The 18520-nt window shown below is 38.9% G+C and overlaps 2 protein-coding genes across 12 annotated transcripts in view; both read right to left on the reverse strand.

Annotated features, from left to right (window-relative positions):
* The window catches only part of LOC124174602 (band 3 anion transport protein), a 57635-nt gene extending 57020 nt beyond the window's left edge, over positions 1 to 615 (reverse strand). For 3 of the 4 annotated variants that reach the window (XM_046553852.1, XM_046553849.1, XM_046553848.1), the window contains exon 1: positions 96 to 615. The gene's annotated coding sequence lies outside the window, so the exon portion shown is untranslated. The remainder of the gene's footprint in view (positions 1 to 95) is intronic. The other variant, XM_046553850.1, reaches the window with a different exon arrangement.
* Positions 616 to 1650: 1035 nt separating this feature from the next.
* The window catches only part of LOC124174596 (disco-interacting protein 2), a 43647-nt gene continuing 26777 nt past the window's right edge, over positions 1651 to 18520 (reverse strand). For 3 of the 8 annotated variants that reach the window (XM_046553832.1, XM_046553825.1, XM_046553830.1), the window contains 10 exons: positions 15588 to 15719; positions 11467 to 13275; positions 10910 to 11340; positions 10572 to 10803; positions 9201 to 9331; positions 8692 to 9078; positions 8215 to 8550; positions 7772 to 8068; positions 7101 to 7654; positions 1651 to 4826 (listed from right to left, as the gene is read on the reverse strand). In XM_046553832.1, coding sequence (XP_046409788.1) covers positions 4574 to 4826; positions 7101 to 7654; positions 7772 to 8068; positions 8215 to 8550; positions 8692 to 9078; positions 9201 to 9331; positions 10572 to 10803; positions 10910 to 11340; positions 11467 to 13275; positions 15588 to 15719 — 4562 coding nt within the window. In that variant the 3' untranslated portion in view covers positions 1651 to 4573. The remainder of the gene's footprint in view (positions 4827 to 7100; positions 7655 to 7771; positions 8069 to 8214; positions 8551 to 8691; positions 9079 to 9200; positions 9332 to 10571; positions 10804 to 10909; positions 11341 to 11466; positions 13276 to 15587; positions 15720 to 18520) is intronic. The other 5 variants (XM_046553833.1, XM_046553829.1, XM_046553831.1 and 2 more) reach the window with 3 other exon arrangements.

Raw genomic sequence — 18520 nt, forward strand, 5'->3', positions numbered from 1 at the left:
GCTCGTACGTATTTCATATTTTCTCAGGCACGTGTGTATCATTATCATCACGCTCACGGTCCGATACATTTTATGTTACGTTATATCGTGCATACCTACACTAAACTCGTGAGAAAACAAACGGCATAACTCTCCCAACTACATGCACAAATTTCTCTACGTATGGTTTACACATCAGACGAGAGTCCGGTGAACGAGCGGTGTAGCGATAGGTTATAAATAAATTCTTTATTTTTGTTCGGGAACGAAAAGCCCAGTTTTACGTATGTAATTATTACAGAGACGACGTTACCTCGACGTGTCTGTCCGTCGCGGTTATGTCACCACTTTATCCGTTCTTATTTTCGTTCTGCTTTTAACCACTGTTTTTCCCTCCAATTTTTCACGGTCGAGTTCAAGGCTTCGCGATGGGGGGAGAAGGACGGGAAGTGAGGAAAAGTTAACCGAAGAAATAGATCACCGTACGGTTCGCAAACAATTTATCGCATGCACCAAACAGATTTTATATACACGAAGCACACGATAGTTTACGAATGAAATGCAGCCGCGTTGCCATGTTAAAATTTTACCACCCGTATTCCAGTGAGATTGCCTAGCGGTTGTTACACCGTTGATCTTTATGTGCTGCTAGCTGCTACCGCCGGCACAGACTGAGCAACGTGTCGATACCGAACTGTAAATTTTTATACCTACTGGAAATAAAAAACGTCGTCGGAGACTTAGATGCGGCGTAAAACGACACCGCATATGTATATGTATGTATGTATGTACAATATCATACCGTATGTATGTACATAAGTATATACAAGAAACCACGATTAAACGACGCACAACTTTTTTAATTCACGAATGAATACCAGCGTGATGTTTTTTTCCCCCGTGGAGCAATCGGCATCGCGAATAATTTTTAACCGTCTGATTGTGCAGGCATGCGTGCGTGCAGATATTTACACGGCTGCAAGCATTTACATACTTATGCAAGATATAAACACCGCTAACAAGCCGGGCGAACGTCTCTCGCCTCGTAGATCGCGTCTGTTTAACTCGTCGAGCGAACAACGCGAGGCGTGCTTTTCAAAAATCCCCGGAGACTCGATAACGCCCGGGAGGAGTCTGGAAATCGAGAGTCAAATTTCCGGTTCTCTAGTATCGTGCTGACGCGGATATCCCATTTCAGCCTCACTTCAAGTGACGCAGCAAATACATCACAGTGTATATTCTATAACGGGAAAAAAAGTGAGATAAGAAAAAAAAAAAAAAAAAATGAAGTACGTATTGAATATACGTTTGTGACCATGTTCAAAGCCTTACCTAAATACGTATACATGATATGTATGCATATTGTACACGGATTACCGTGACGAATACTATATTACTACAACCACGTGCACACCACGCGTTCACAGCGTCAAGAACAACGCATGGTGCCTACGTGCAGTTTCCGGTGTTAATTTTTTTTTTTTTTTTTTTTTAATTTATAGTTGTGGGAAATTATGATGAAGTGTAAATAACAGTAAATAAATAAATATCGTGCCGTTTTTTTCCCCCAGAAAACAAATTTCATTGGAACAATGCCAATGACCCGCTGGACAATAATCGTTTAGGGATAATGTGACAAGCTAGAAATAAAATAATATACCTAACGCGGTATAAAAATGTACAATTACGTTTATTGATGATTGGCTGCTATATGCATTCATGTATTTACTAATGTACTTCGTATGTAATACAATGTCGATTACAAATTGTGTGTTACTTGGATGTAAATTTAAAGAGTTTGGGTTTGGGAATTGGAGATTTAGCTATAATTCTATGTATATATGTATATGATCTATCTCATTATTATAGAAAACACTACGAGCCGCAAAATTTTAACGGCCTCAATCTGTTATCTTTTCGTATATAATGTATTTAATAGATACATCAATGGGATTTTTATGATTTAATGGAGAGGGAATAATGGGGAAGAAAGTGATGAACGAGTGAACATTAATTATTGAAGATAATAACGCTACGCAACATATAATAATGATAATAATAACTCATATTATTATCATATTATTATTGATTTTTTTTTTTTTTTTTTACGTAAACTTAAAAATTATATTATATATACTTAACTTTAACGCGCGGTTGTTGTGCTTTATATACACAGTGTTAAGGGTGGGATGGATGGGTATTGGAAAAGTGAGGAAAGATAAAACGGGTAGAAAATAGGAATTAAGGACTTTGGATTTTAGGGTAATAAAGAGAATTGCCTACTAAGGATATCGGAAAACTATGATGACGTAGTACAAGTATACCCTAACGAGTTAAACTACTAACTAGTATCAACATTTATACATAACACAACCAAATTCCTCATGTATTCTCTCACTATGGGGTAGTAAGGTAGTTTCTATAAAGCACTTGACGAACAAGTGCAAACGAGATGGAGATGAGACGAGATGAAATGGCACGTTTTAATCTTAAAATTGTCACAAACAGATCCCTTCCTCTAGTCGTTCTCCGGTCACTCTAGTAACCCTAAAAAATCTTAACAGCATAGAGCGATCCTAGACTATAACAAACAATTGGCGTGATATTTTTGAAAAAATTTTTAAGCTCAATCGTTTTGTTACACACCCTTCTACTTCTTTTGGCTCATCATTCCTATCATTTTCTATGTACAAAAAAAAAAAATATCTGTCACGTCGAATTTCAAGATTTTACACAGATATTTTATATTATTATGTATATAGGTATGTATGTTTGTATTCATGTATATGTATACGTATATTGCACTAACGAAACGACAATAATATATTGGTACTCATGTAAGGTATGTGTTAATAAAAATAAACATAAAATATAAAACTATAAAACTATTAACAAATATACATTCCAATAGAGTCCCAAAATAAAAGTAGAAATGAAAATTTTTGAAAACAAGTACGCATTTATTGTAGAAGATACGGCATGCGTATACTTTAGATTTGAGCTTTCGTTAAATAAAATTTTTTATCTAGGGTTTTTGTCCGTGTGAATTTTTATTTTTCACTGAATAAAACGTTCATTTGTCTTCCAATTTTTATGTGTTTTCCTTTTACATATTTAAATATTTGTAAATATTCGTGCGCATTTTTTGTGCGATTCTTCATATACATATTTATAATGGTATATAATTATATATAAAATAGAAAACACATCAACTTCAATGTTTGCTACGACGACAATGTGAGCTAATAAAGCGAGCCTGAACCGTCGGTGTAATACAATTGCTATTGTTTTAAGTCTATTACAAAAGGCAAATACTGCGACTATATATCTTTCTCAGCCACAGTAAAGAAAGATTATATAACAGATTATAAAGTAGTTGATAAGTGATAAAATGAGCTGCTCTTTAAATTCTGCGTAAGTCCTAGTAGTATAAATTCTAAAACTAAACGATTAGACAAAAAAAAAATAATAATAATAATAATAATAAAATGACGGTAGTGCGTTATAGCATTGAAACACCAAACGATATTCCAATCGAGAGAATCAAGGTTTTTGAGAATAAATACCTATCCTGCTTGGTCGATCACGTATTTCAATTAACTTACTAGTTGTGTGCAATTTGAGATAAAGCTTTCTCAAGGGAAACACGCTTCCTTCATAAATATCGAATTGTAAATTAACGCGCAAATCAAGAGTCGTTAAATTTGTAGATTTTTTTGATATTAGAAAATGCGATATCATTTTCTCTTACAATTATCTTTATACTGATTGAATAATCAGAGTCTCAATTGTGAGAATTAATTTAAATATAATAATATACGAAATTGAGTCTTCGAATCGAATTATTACGGATTCAATTCGACGCTAAAGCTTCGTCACTGTGACCAAAGACTTGAAATTTCAGTAACGACAATAATCTTATAAATGCGTTCGAGGTTTCAACGTTTAGTTTTGTTAGTGCGCTGAAACTTGATAAAATGGAATTCTGAAAATAGGCGATGACAAAGTACAGCGACATATGATTGGCTAATTGATAGATGGAGCTTAGGAAAATAATGCGCATTGCGATATTCTCATCATTTGGTACCTTAGCACCCAGTGCGAGCTTGGTTCCGTGAAAAGAGAAAAAAAAAAAAACTGAACCAGCTGTGAATTATTAAAAAGCTTTTTCATCCAACGAAGTGTCCTTCAGGGAGACTACGACGTTAACGACAACGATTTATGTCTGCCTTATAAAAGCGTATAAAAAACTTTTGTCACGATTTTGAAATACCTTTGATATACGATACATCTACCAAAATATTAATATTTACCTTATACACATACATACGTAGATATATCATCACACGAGTTACCAATCCTTTCAGTTTTTTCATGAAAACAAAGAGAATTGCCACGATTCACTGCGTCATAAATTTTTCTGGTCGACCTGTGTTTCTTTTACTTATGCCATCGCCTTTGCCTGATCAACTATAGTTTCAAGTCGATTGACTCCCTGGGTAGTAGATATCATGTATAGTATATATATATATATATATATATATAAATCACAAAAAGTCGTATTAAATCGTTCGTGAAATCGTGAATACAAGATTCACATATTGTACGCGACGTATATAGGGTCTAATTGATCTGCAAGGAAACCGTCACGAAGGTGCATTCGTTGTTTCTCGCCGCGAGAGTTTATTGGTACGACGCCAGGATCGACGACAACAACTACTCCGACAACTAAATGATGTTCCTCAAGAACAGCGCTTGTCACCAGAGCTACCAAGTCCAGGGCTTCGCTTTCACTTCCGTCCAGCTCGACAACGACCACCAGGAGATTCGTCCACGTGAATACGGCGCTGTAACAGAAGAATACGATATAAGATACCGATTACTCAACACTCGCGATAAATTGTTAACTAAGCTTTTCACGTTACCAGGTCTCATTTCTTCTTATCGCTGTATGATCAATTTTCATGAGACTTAAACAGGTTCAACAACTTGTCGACGTTTTATTCTCACTTAATATCCCATCTCAAGAATCCGTTTTTCATACAATTCAAACAGCAGATTTTATCGTAGAGAGATAACGGACCACAAAATTTCGGTTTATTCAATAATAACAGCAGATTTGAAAAAAAGAAACAAACGTCTGAGTTTTAGAAGTTTTATAGATGTAAAGTTGTTCAAGACTTTTGGCAGTTTAAAAATAAAGGAAGAAAAAAAAATAACCGATAATGATCCACGGTACAATAAACTACGCCCACTACAGTCTCTCTGAAAAACTTGTATTTTTGTTCTCGTTATGCAAACGTAGGCTGTACAAGCCTCTCATTGTCGGTGTTTTGTTTTCAATGATAATTGGCACAGCGCCCATTTGACTTGATTGGACAGAAGTGCAGCCAGGTTGTTGTTACTACGACTGTTGTGTCAATTATAAAAAATTACGTAAAACTACAGTCAGCCAGTCAGTCAGTCAGTGGCACTTTTTTTTTCTTCTACAAAATAACAGTCCGTAAATAAATATGATACAGTATGTGAAAGGCGACAACTGATGCTATTTAAGGGAACAGTTAATAAGCTAATGTTCTTTCAGGCACACAGCTGGGATTTAATTACAGACACCAAAGACTATCTCTTGGATGCGGGTTGTTATAAGTTATACATCGCAGGTGCCTATTTCCAGACTTCATTCAATTGATATTCAAATCGCATTGGCATTTAAATTAGACGACATTGCACTCAGTAAGGGGTAATCGGCGTGAATTCAAAGTTATGTAATTCGTTGGATAATAATCTTTACTGTAATTAGAATTAACCGAAACATCATTGATAGATAGAGATAATTACTGAAGTGTTTCACTTCAGAAGGCAGGGTAATTAGTAAATTACCCGAGTTCGATTATCGCGACGATGATCTCGGTCAAAACGAGATATCAACAACGAATGGCCGTTCATGTTTATTCATCTGAGCACCCACCTACTTCTCTCATAATAATAGCTACTCGATTCACAATTTACTAAGTGACATAAATCAATATCAATTGAAGGCCATTAAATAACTGGACTGAATTTCTTTAGATCTATTCAACAGCTAATGCATTCAAAAATGCATTGAAAGATATACAGTTGAGCGGTGTAAAATTTCTTTAAAAAGGAAAAAATTTTTTAATTCTATCCACCATTTTATGTAACACTATACAACGAAAATAATATTATCGATTTACGCTCGTAGGATGAGTTACGTATTAAATAGCAGTGTAAAAATAACGATTATCTAATCACGCGCGAGTCTGGGTTTCAAGGGCCACATAATTCACGGTTATAATTCCTCTAAGTTATTTCATTGATAATTATTCGGTAGGCTCGTTAATCTTGTTTTATCCTTGTTATGTATATGCATCTTTTTGAATGACGATTTAAGAAACTTATCGTGAAACTTGATCGGGCAGCTGGAATTTAACATTTCTAGCAAGTCGAAAAGTATCAGACTCCACGGAATTCAACGCCAACCGTTAGAAAAAAGAACTTAATTGCGTCATTGTAAATATTGATCGATCCTTTTCACCAGACGTTTATTGTTAGCGAGTCTGGTGTGTAAAAGATGAAACTGGTTTCGGCTATTAAACAAACACTTACATTGATCAATTCGGTGCAAGCACACGATTAAAGGAAAGATTTATCTCGCAAATATACACATACAGATGCATGGAAACACACAATCGCGTAAATTTAAGGAAAACCGGTAAGAGAAAAAAAAAATTTCAGCAATAACAACTCTTCATCTTGCAGCACAATCAATGACGGTATAAAAATAGTATATCTCGTTCTAAAATAAGATCCTTACGATCCCGTATTTCGACGATCTTGTGCAAACGTTTTTCCAAAGACTCGACGTTTACTTTTCATCCATGCAATATTTCTAAGTAGATTTTTATCTACTACGGGTACAGGAACAAATCGACTATCCAATATCATAATGGCTAGGTTCGTTCTGTAAACTTGTAAGCTTCGTGTAAAAATCTCCATTCATGGAAAATACATCTATTTTTTTTATCCAGAAAGTTTTTTTTCGCAGCTAGACAATTTGACTACAAATTATTTATTTACGTCGAGTAAATGTTGGGTCTTACCATTCAGCGATCTTCTTGTGACACCTCATGACGCTGTTTTCGATATCGATGGGATGATACCTCATTCCTCGGAGTAAAATTGCCTCATCAAGAGCACCAACGACGAATACAGCGTCGTGGAGTTCCGCGTCAACAGGCGGACCTTCGGCGTCGGAAGCCGAGCTGTCCCCAGTTGTGTCACCGACAGCAGACTGTTGGACGCTCTCGGTACGCCTGAGGAAGCCGAGATATCCAGTCCGCGCGTAAACTTCGCCGGTATTTCCAGTTACGAGACGAGCGTTAAAGTGGTCCGCATAGTCGCTTTCGTCGCCGTAAATCGTGAAGTAACCGCTGGCGTTGTGCGACGACTGAACCCATATTTCACCTAAATGCGAGTCCCCGCACTGACCCTTGGTCTCCGGATTCGCGATGATCACCTTCACTCCTGGTAAAAGTTTGCCTGACTCCATCAAGCAGAGAGAGTGCGGACTGCCTCTTTCCACCAACGAAACCCTGTCGTTCCTCAGCGCCCGTAAATCTACGTAAACTGTTGACGGTTCTGGACTAGATGCTCCCTGTTTTGAATGAAAATTTCCAAGATTGCTTGTAAGATTAGCATTGGTGAACTTTATAACATCCATTCTGTCGGTTATTCGTCAATTTAACCGTCAGATTTTTCTCCTTTTACTAACCTGAAGACATATGGCTGTGTTTACTCTGCAGCCGAAAGACGTTGAGACTGCACGAGGACTCAATCCAAGTGCGGAAAATAGTTTGCTGAAGCTGGTCGTCAATGCTATTCGTGGTCTCTCTTCGGCAACCACAACGCAGGTTCTAACACAGGCGAGACTGACCCCGCGAGCTTTAAGAGCATGCACCGAAGAGCCCAAACCTTTTGTACACAACTCCATTACACCGTAGGAACAGAAAGTGTCTCTGACCCTGTGCTGGCTCACGGCGGACAACCAAGAGGCCGGATTTGCTTCGACCTACACATAGTTGTTGGTAAAATTTTTTATGCTTTTCCTTCAAGGATTTTAATTTCTTGTTCTCGTGTGTTTACCGTGATTCCATTCGACGAATCAGAAAATAACGATAAATTATTTACTATGCAAGTAACGTTTGGGCGATTTACCTCTGATGGCGGTATGAGGATTGAATGATGGCCGCTGTATATGCTGCTCAAACACCACAACGCAAATCCGAGACCAGAGTACGGGTCTAAACACAAAGCTATATGGCGCGACGGGTATAATTCACAGGCCAGCTTCATCGCTCGGCACAACGAAGTCACTGCCGCATGCGACATTTTGATTCCCGCAAGCATTCCCGTTGTTGATACACTAAAATCTAGATACGCCAACATCTCTGCTGTCGGAGCCCTGTACATAACGGGAAGTTTCTTTTTCGGCATATCGTCCATGTCCAACGTCGTTGGCCAAGTTTTCATGTCGACTACGTTGTTTGCTTCCTGTTGAGTTTGAAACAAAAAATATTAAGTCATTATATCCAGAAGTTGAAAGTATTCGGAAAACGGTTGAGAGGTATGACAATGATAATTTCAAAACTGACAAAATCTCGAACTCTAGACAACGGATGCATAGATTTGTACCTTCGATTTCAGAAGCTTCAGCAGATTTTGATTAGATAATACGAGTACGGATTTGCTGACGTCAACGATCATTCTAACAGTTGGCAGAGTAGTTTGAAGATTCTGTGGATGAGGTGGCCTGATTGTGACCGGAACAGCACCGACGTACAAGCACCCGTAAAAAGCACAAATCAGATCTATACCAGGAGGGAATATAAGCGCTACGTGATCCCCGGTATTGATCCGTCCACGATCGAGCAGCAAATTTCCAATCCTCTCTGCTTTTTTATGCAGTTGTGAACATGAGAGCGACGTCGCGATTGCACCCTTTGCATTCAATAACGTGAATATCACGTGATCCGAGGTGCTGGCGGCCCGCCACCGAAGAATCTCGGATATAAACTGGTACTGAAAATAAAATAAGTTTGGAATAATTTTCAGGAATGTGCAAATTCACACTGTGTAAGTCAGTTTGGCATGCACTGTCAGACATAATGGAGAGTATAAATGACAAATACATAGACACGAACCTTCTTAGCACTATCGCTGTCTTCGTCAAGGATCCCCATGTCTCGCCCCTGTGCCGAAGCCAACCGATTACCCTGTACGATGTTGCCAACCATGACGCTCGCTGGGCCGACGTCTGCAACAGAATCCCCCGCTACACGCCCCCGCACCATTCCGTTAGTAAACCAACACAAACACTCAACCCAGTAATGAGTACCTCGCACACTCTCCCCTGACTGAGGCCGGAAAATAAAAGTTAGCAAACAGGCGGTGTATTCTGTTCTGTGTTGGATTTTTCTTTGACGATAATCAATGATACATTGTTCAACAGTGTAGAATAGTACAGGTTTGGGATAAAAGGACCATTCAGGGCTCAGCCAACAGAAAGAGGAATGTAGAAAAAAAATCATTAAAAAAAAAATTATAATAACTATAACTCATGGAGTACACATGCTAAGCACTGGATTTATAAGGGTACACAATATGACGCAGTGCGCAAGGGTGGCAAGCTAGGAAGTAAAGCTAATGTGGTGCTTCTAACATTTTGTTCGATACTTTGGCATTTTAAACATTAAGGACAAACAAATTTGACACTTCACCATGAGCCAGATTCATTGCTGGATAAAAACTTTGATCACTGTATACATTTAAATGGAGAAAATATTGTCAACTGATTGGTTTGATGACTCGGTATCATGGCTTGTAGAACAATATTTACAGTAGGCTTACAAAAAGGGGACTTGGAAAGATCAGTTTTGCGTGTGTAAAAAGGATATGAACATTATTTTCATACTTATAGTATCGAGTGAATACTAACAAAACGTTCAATTGTTAAATACTCGACAGTCAGATAGATAATTAAACAATACAGTGTAATAATTAGTGTGAAAATAAGAAGCAATAGAAAAACGTAGAGCTAGTTGATTCATTTGATTCACACTGTTATATATCATATCTGAAATATACAAATACGAGTACAAACAAGTAGCAACATTTACTTCAATAGTGAGTCAAGAAGCTTTTAAAACTCGCCAGTGAACATTAAATACAAGAAAATATCCTGGAACATGTACAAATTGGTAACATAATATTTGATCACGATCGAGAACAGACGATCGAAAATACGTGCAATTGAAACATATTTTCGTAAGTAATTCGTTGTACTATAGCCTATAGGATACTTTCATTGGTATTAAATTTCTTTAAAAAAAAAAAAAAAAAAAAACAAACTTGTGTCAAAGCTAGACACATCGAGTATTGGTTGTCCTGTAGCCAATGTTCACGATGAAGCAAAAGTATTTACTTACATGATTCACGTAATCTGATTGGAAATCGCGTTTACACACCTGATCCCTACAGATGATTTATGACATAGGCTGGACTGTATTGCTTACCCGAATGTACTTCGCGAGGTTTCGGTAAGTTGGTCACGCAAGTGTGCGGACAAAGTAATACATTTGCAGGATGCAACGCTCCCTCGAGGAAACGACGTTTTGTCTCGGACAAATGGATTCCTCCTAGAGGCGTTTTGGGAAGATAATTAGGTGGCACTAAAGCGAGACAATAAATGCCAACCGCGTGAATCGAGTCGACGGCTTGCAGTACCCTGGACATCCACTGGAAACTCTGTAATAAAAAAATATTTTCAATTCGCATCGTTTGACAAACGAAAGTAGATAAAAAATTTTTAAAATTAACTAAGATCAACCGAAGATAAGCAGCAGCTGCTCACCTCTTCTTCGCTGCAGTCTGGTCTCTGTTCCGCGACGACGCATATCCTTTCATCTCTGAGTACCCTGACGCTGAAGACTGCGATTCTACCTCGATAAATAAACTTCATTGGTTCAACAGCGAGTACCGTAGCGATAATATCATCCGCGTTGTGCTTTCTTCCCGTGACAGTCATCAGGCCGTCTCGCGAACCACAAACAAAAACGAGACCTCCAGGTCCGAGAAAACCGAGCAGTCCTGATCTTGCGTATTCAACTTCACCCTGCGGCGTTCCATCTGGTAGTAAAGGCGATACTTTAAACGTGTTGTTGGTCAATCCTTGGAGTCCCCAATACTGGCTACCCGTCGCAGAACTATGTACACATATCTCTCCAACTTCGTCAGTTTTGCAAATGAATGGCTGCCCTTCCATTTTGACAACCACAACGACACCTGGAATTGAAAAAGAACGGATAAATCACTGTGATCAAGCTTGGGACAACTTAACAAGTCTGCGATGATACCGCAGTACCAGAATGTTCTATAAACATTCGGTGAATAAATTATCCTTCAACTTACTTCCGGGCATAACCTGTCCGCAGTCCTGAAGAGTGAGCGAAGTGAGAGAATTTTCCTGGTCGACACGTACGACTCCATAACTCAAACCAGACATGGACAATACGCCTCTTCCAGTGGCGTTGACACCGGCACGTCCGGGTCTCCTAACCGATACAGTGAGTGCTTCGCTGGACGAAGCGCAGGGACAGACGGCGTCTGGTCTGAGACCCTTGGATTGAAAGACAGACAAAAACTGATCGCAGGATGACAGTGACCACGGATTGGCGCCGTCGGCAACGAGCAGCAGTCTGAGCGACGATAGTGAAATATCCTTGTGATCCTTGGTAGCGAGTAAACCCCAGTGTAAGTCTCTCGACTTGACGACAGCGACGCTGGCCCGATGTTTCGTAATCATTTGCATCCAGCTAGCGGGACTGACCTTCATCAGAGCGTAAGGAATAAAGACAACGTGCATGCCGTTAAGAATACTGGTCAAAGTGCTGTGCCACAATCCGACTTCTCGCTTGAAATCCAAAACGCAAACGGCGTTCTCGCCTTCCGTGTAACCGCAGGCCATTGTCAGAGCCCTGCAATTAGCCAGCATAGCTGCTCTGGTGACAGTGACTCCCATGACGGATCCGTCCTTGTCGGTAGTGTACTCTATGTAGGCAGGAGTGTCGTCGGTAAGCCTCGGCGGCGGCATCCAATCCTTGGGCGTCTTTCCAAGATGCTCGGTAACGAACCAGTGCAGCTTCGGCCATCCCTTAAACGCTACAACCTCGCCTGCAGCGGTCTTGGGCAACCCCTTTAGACAAGCCTCGCTGGTAAGAGCGACCTGGATCCCGCAGCTGCCCAGTAAAAATCCAATCTGCTGAGAACCGGCGTCGCGTCTCGTCAACGGGACCTCGATAGGAACGGGAACAATCCCAGCCTGAAGACATCCGTAAAACGCGCACATAAAGCTTATCGGATCATTATTCGGATAGACGAGAGCTATCCGGTCCCCGGGTTTCAGACAACAATCACCACTCCGACTGAGCGCCTTGTTTAACAGCGTGTAAGCTATCTTGTGGGACCTGCTGAGTAGCTTCCCGTAGGTCAAAGGTACCGATGGCTTTCCATTGGGGTCCAAAACGGTGGCGGCCGGTGCCTTATAGCTGGCAGATCCGTACCGTTGAATGGCGGCTTCGAGTGACCTGGGCAGTCCCGATGGAACGGAAAGCGGTTCACCAACGGCGGATGTCATGGATCCGCCCTCTGGTTTCGGTGCGTTAGGATCCTTCGGGTTGGCCGCGATCTCCAGCTCGATGTCGTCGTCCTCGTAGAACTCGGGCAGCGGTCTCCGCTTCGGTCTCTTCAGTGTGTTCAGCAGCTGCTGGATCTTGGCCGATACCTTCCACCGTCCAGTGGTCCCCGTGTTGTCCTCGACGACGTGGTACCGGTTCACCCGGTCGGCACCCGGCCTCCTGGACTGCGTCGTGTGCGTCACGTCGGGTGGTTGGATGTTGCAGTAGGCGTGGGGTGCGTACTCGGCGATGTCCGTTATGTCCGCGGGCGGCCTCCTGGCCGGCGGCCTCGGGGGCGGCGGCGTGTCTCGTGCCGATCCCGTGCTGCTCGTGTCCGAGAGACCGGTTCCAGTCGGTCCCCCAGCCCCGGGACTCTCCTCGGTGACGACGCTGTCCTCGTCGCTGCTCGACTCGCCGCTGTCGCGACGTTCTCGATCCGGACTCCTGGCCATCACCGACGTACGCTTAGACGGCATCGGGAGAGAGGGTTTCGGACGACCCTGCATCGCGGCTAGTGCCTGCTGGACCGCCTCTTGGCGCACCTCTGGACAACCAAACACCTTGCGTTAATTATATACCATGCGAAACACTTTCGGCGAAACGTTTGCTATTCTTCATCGAGTTGTCACGATCACGGTGTCACGTGACCGACTCAAAGAGTATATATAGTTTACGAGATTCGGTATAATATTTTTCACAACCTTCTGATCGATTTCCAAATTTTTGTCAAGGGATCATCTTAGTTTAGCGGAATAGCTGATTGTCACGATTTTTTTTTTCTTCAATCGTTGAAATACGTTAATCGGTCGGTTTTTTTTTTTTTCTTATCTCAAATCAAAGCTCTCGTGAAGAAGAGAAAATAATTTTTAAACGTTACATATTCGTTTACTTTTTTCGATTTCAATCGAATTTCAAATCGAACCGATGTTTTATTTAGTTATTAAAAATTAGTACCGAATCTCATAAATGCTCCGAAATCGGTCACGTGACACAGTGCTTAAAATACCTCGAATGGGAAAAGACTACTTTGTTATTTTAAACACTAATATTAAACACCAACGTCATTCTCTCCAGTTCAAACGTCAAACGAGTTACACATAGACATGTTCAGATACGCTACAAGGAGTGAAGGTTATCGTCGAAGAAAATTTCCTTCACTCCGATAATTGTAGCGTTATGTATTTAAATATTACATAAAATCACAACAATGGCAGCGACGAGTTTTTATTTATTTAATTTTTATTTGTTGGTTTTTTTTTTTTTTTAAAGCAAAACACAGCGACATCTAGGCTCGTTAATTAATTAACTTCGCATCTTCGTTTTTTTTTTTTTTCCAATAATTTCAATTTTCACAAGATTTTAGAACGATTAATGATGCAGAAAACAATAACAACGATTAGGGAAACAGAAAATTTTTTGTGGGTACAGTTAACATGGTTATTTATGTATGTATTTACTGAACAGGGTATATATCAATGTATAATTATAGACACATGCAACGTCAAAATATGAAATATATATGTATATATATATCATTGGCATGATCCACAATAAATAACAATTATTTTTAATAAATAATGCAGTAATAATAATAACAACAATAATTACACATTTAGCCGAACAACAAATAGACAATGCAGATTATCCAGCTTATACATGCAGTAATAACACTACATTCGTATGTAGCGCTGAAAAATTCCTCCCCTTTTTCTATATTTCATTATTATAATTATATCTTACTTATTTATATAGCCTGACCGTTTGATACGGCATAATTGCGTTTTCAATCTCACATTAGGCACACCGCTCGTGGATAAAAATATAGCGTTATAAGTGAATATAACTCCTCTTACGATACGCGCGTTATCTAATCGTAAGTAAGACAAGATGAAAAAAGAAATATCCGGTTAAAGTATCCTACTTTTTCAGTCCTGCATCTCTCTATTTTCTCTCCCTTTTAAGATATAGTATAATGCCTATAATTAGTCGATCTGTTTATCTACGTGCCGGTAAAAGATACCCGGAACGTCGTGATAATGAATTTGCGATTAACGTCTCGAGGTCGCAAGTATAATGAATCGTTTCGCGATAAGCTCTTGAATAGAAGATAAGGCAAAAAATTTACCGACGATTCCAAGATTTACGGATTAGTCAGATTTCAGTTTCCCGTTTGCAATTTCGCAGTGAAATCGGATCGATCGTCGATCGGTCACATGTGACCTTATGATCGTGAGTAATTCTATATCATAAGCGAATAGCAAAAAGAGGGGTCAACCCTTTGAGTCATAGTGCGGTAAGTATTCTTATCACCTATTTTATATACATTTTTCGTACATTTAGAGAACTTTGCAAAACATTTCTTTGCGGTTTTTTGCTATTTCTGATAGTATACTAGTACATTTTCAATACTCGAGAGCAATTATTGCGATATAATGTAAGTTGTTATTATTAGAAACAAATTGATTTCAAGTTCGATCAAATCCGGGGAAAAAACTCTGTTCTAAGGTTTTTAGGATCGCTAATTACGAATCTGAAATCAGATTTCGAAAATTCGGCACAACGAATCCAATCAACGATCCCGAAAACTTCTGCAGAGAGTTTTTTTGACCATATTCGATCAAATTTGAAATTTTCTTCCACCATCTTGAATTCTCAAAATCTGATTTCGCATCTTGATACAAAAGTTGAGTCGGCACGGAAATGTGACTCAAAGGGTTGAATTGAAAAAGAAAAAAAAACACCAGTGAATGATAAAATTTCGCTCGTAATCGTTGATCTCCCTCATCTCCTCTCTCGTCTCTTCTGTTTTCTCACTCCTCGTGTTTTCTTTCTCTCTTTTTTATGTCATATACTCACCGGAATGGTAGCGACTTTCATTGCGCGTAAGTCTTCGATTTCCGCGTCTGGCAGCTGCCGTGTTTGTATTCGCAGCATTCCCTGAACCGGCGGAGCCCGAGGGACTCGCTATTCCTGGGGCCAGACGGCCTCCTGCATGCAACAACAACAACAACAATCTAACAACAACAGCAACGGCAGCACCAGCGGCAACGACGATAATTTAAAAACCGGAAAGCAAGAATTATTCAACCAATATTATTACGCTGATTTGACAATTTATTGTAAAACCTACGGGAAATTATACCGCGCGAAGTGATTCAAGTAATTTTATACGTACGTATAAATGTAATAATGAAATTTCCGTATATTCAATATTACTTCTATATATTACGACTGTTCTTATTGTTCTCGACAAAAAATTCATCACGTATATACGAAAATAATTATTACTGTTCAAATCATACTTTCGAGCTCAAAGTTAAAACTGAATCACCTCGTAGATATAAAAACGCCTTTCAAAATCGTATTATATTTATTTTATTATTATTATTATTATTATTCTTTTTTTTCCTATCACCATTAGTTGTGTATATATAAAAAGAAAAATAATAATTAGAACCCTAATTCATTCTTGCTGTTGCATAATATCGAATAATCCTTCCCATTCATTTAAAAATTTTTATTTACGTTGTTAAGTACCATGTAATATATATTTTCTTTAAAAATCATCACCACCACCACCACCACTACCACCACCACCACCATCACTGCTTTTGTATATAATACATACATTATTGAATACGGTGTGCGTAGGTAATTAACTACAGCGAAATTTGTATATATATATATATTGTATATATATACAAACTTTAATCGTGCATCATTGTGCATGCAATATGATACAACAATACCATCGCCGTAAGAAATTCTATAATTGCTAAATTATGTACCAAATAATTATACCTACGTATATTTATAATATATAGAATTGTACAGACGGTGTGACGAAATGTAAGTATATACAGTAAGAAAACCGCAACGCGCGATACCACCAGAACGCAACAATGAACACAAATATTCATACCCACATCGTATCTATTCTAAATCTACATAAGTTTTTCATAGAATATCGTTATACGTATACTTGTCAGCAAGGTTGTTGAATATTATTAATACTCGCAGCCTGAATTCAGAATAAAACGAAAGAACGAGAATGGAGGTAAGTATAATTTTTTTAAAAGTGTTCAATACTATGTATAAAAAAAATAAATGATGTTACAATGTATATGAAGCATTTTACGAAATACCGATTTCCGAGTTTAATCGATACTTCACGGAATGCCCCATATACATATACATACACAATATGCAGGTATAGTTTGTCGAAAGGAATTGATACCGGGTTGTGAATTATTCTTCTGACCGCAGCCCGCGGTTGTTAAACGATTACGCTTTAAACACGCGTGCACGCACTATACATGGTATACGGTACAGGATAGCTGTATACAGGTATAGCAACTTTTTGTTGAATCTCTACTTACTTATATTGAATTTCTATTCTCTGAACGATTTCCCGCTATGTAATACCTACCGTATTGCAGTCAGTGCGATAATTGCGTGGCCTGCACAAGCCAACTGCAAAATTATCGGAAAATGTTACCGATTATAGAATAAAGCCGGAAAACCAGTTTCTTTCCCCGATACTTTTTATCGCCGTGAAAGAAAATAGAGAAAAGAAAAAAAATAGCCCGTCGATCGGTCCGAAAAACTTCTGCGACGATCTCGAGAATGATCGAGAGAAAAATCTTAAACCGACAGGACTTGGCAGCCAAATGAAAAAGTTTTTAATGAGAAAGTTGGAAAAAAAAAACATTTTGAAAAAAACTGGGAAAAATATAATCGTTTACTCGGAGAAAATGATAAGAAGGAAAAATTATAAATTTATCGGTAAAACTTTGAAAATCGATTCATTTCCGGTATAACCGGAGGTTCGAATTAAATGTTTAGAAACGTAAGGATTTGTTGAAATTAGAGAAAGTGATTTGAGACCGTAACCAATACCTTTCTTATGCCGCCAAAGGTGAAAGAAAAGTAGAGAATAAAAAAAAAATTGAGGAAAGAACGAAAGAAACAAGAAACCGTGTTGAAGAATCGAATTCAACTGCTCAAGCAGTTGTTGTATAAAAATTGAAAAAAAGTTACGTTTGACCGTCCAAATAGCTAATTTCAAATCGCACAAGCTGCAAAACGTTAAATTATAGATTAAAATCTACAATAATTATCGAAAGTGTCGTACAATCTAAAAAGAAAAATAAAAAGAGACAAATTGCGATCGCATTTACAATGTGACTAACATTTTTTTCACACAAAATTCCCTAACTTTACTCGTCTAATCTCGTAAATAATTAGAAATCGCACAATACGATTACCGAAAATCAATTTAAGTGAATTTACTAAGCATTATAGCTGAAGTTTGAAAACTATTTATATATATAAAAAAAAAAAAAAAAAAAACTTACGCTTTTTTGCATGGTTCATCATAATTCCCTAACTTTTCCTTGACATTCCTCGATGGACGAAATTCCCTGACTATTCCTCGTTTTCCCGGAAATATCGCCGCGCCAATTCAATCTACAATAAGCGTGAATGGCGGGTGAGTTTAACTAAGCAATTCGCAGTTTTCATCCGTATTTTGATACCGAGGAGAGGATCGATTAGCATCCTAGTCTGCGCCTCTATTATTCTATTCATGGCCAATCCGCTAATGGAGAGAGAGCCGAATATCTGCTGTGGTAGGAGCGAAATAGCCGGAGGAAGTCGGTGTTGAAAAAACACCCTGCTGATTAGCCGGGGAGAAACGAAATGGAGCATTCCGGTTGTAATCGGTCTGACTTGAGGAAAACTTTGCAGGAAAATCACTCGACAGCGCGTTTCGAATTTGGTGAATATTT

The sequence above is a fragment of the Neodiprion fabricii genome, chromosome 2 (assembly GCF_021155785.1).
Source record: "Neodiprion fabricii isolate iyNeoFabr1 chromosome 2, iyNeoFabr1.1, whole genome shotgun sequence".
NCBI lineage: Eukaryota > Metazoa > Arthropoda > Insecta > Hymenoptera > Diprionidae > Neodiprion > Neodiprion fabricii.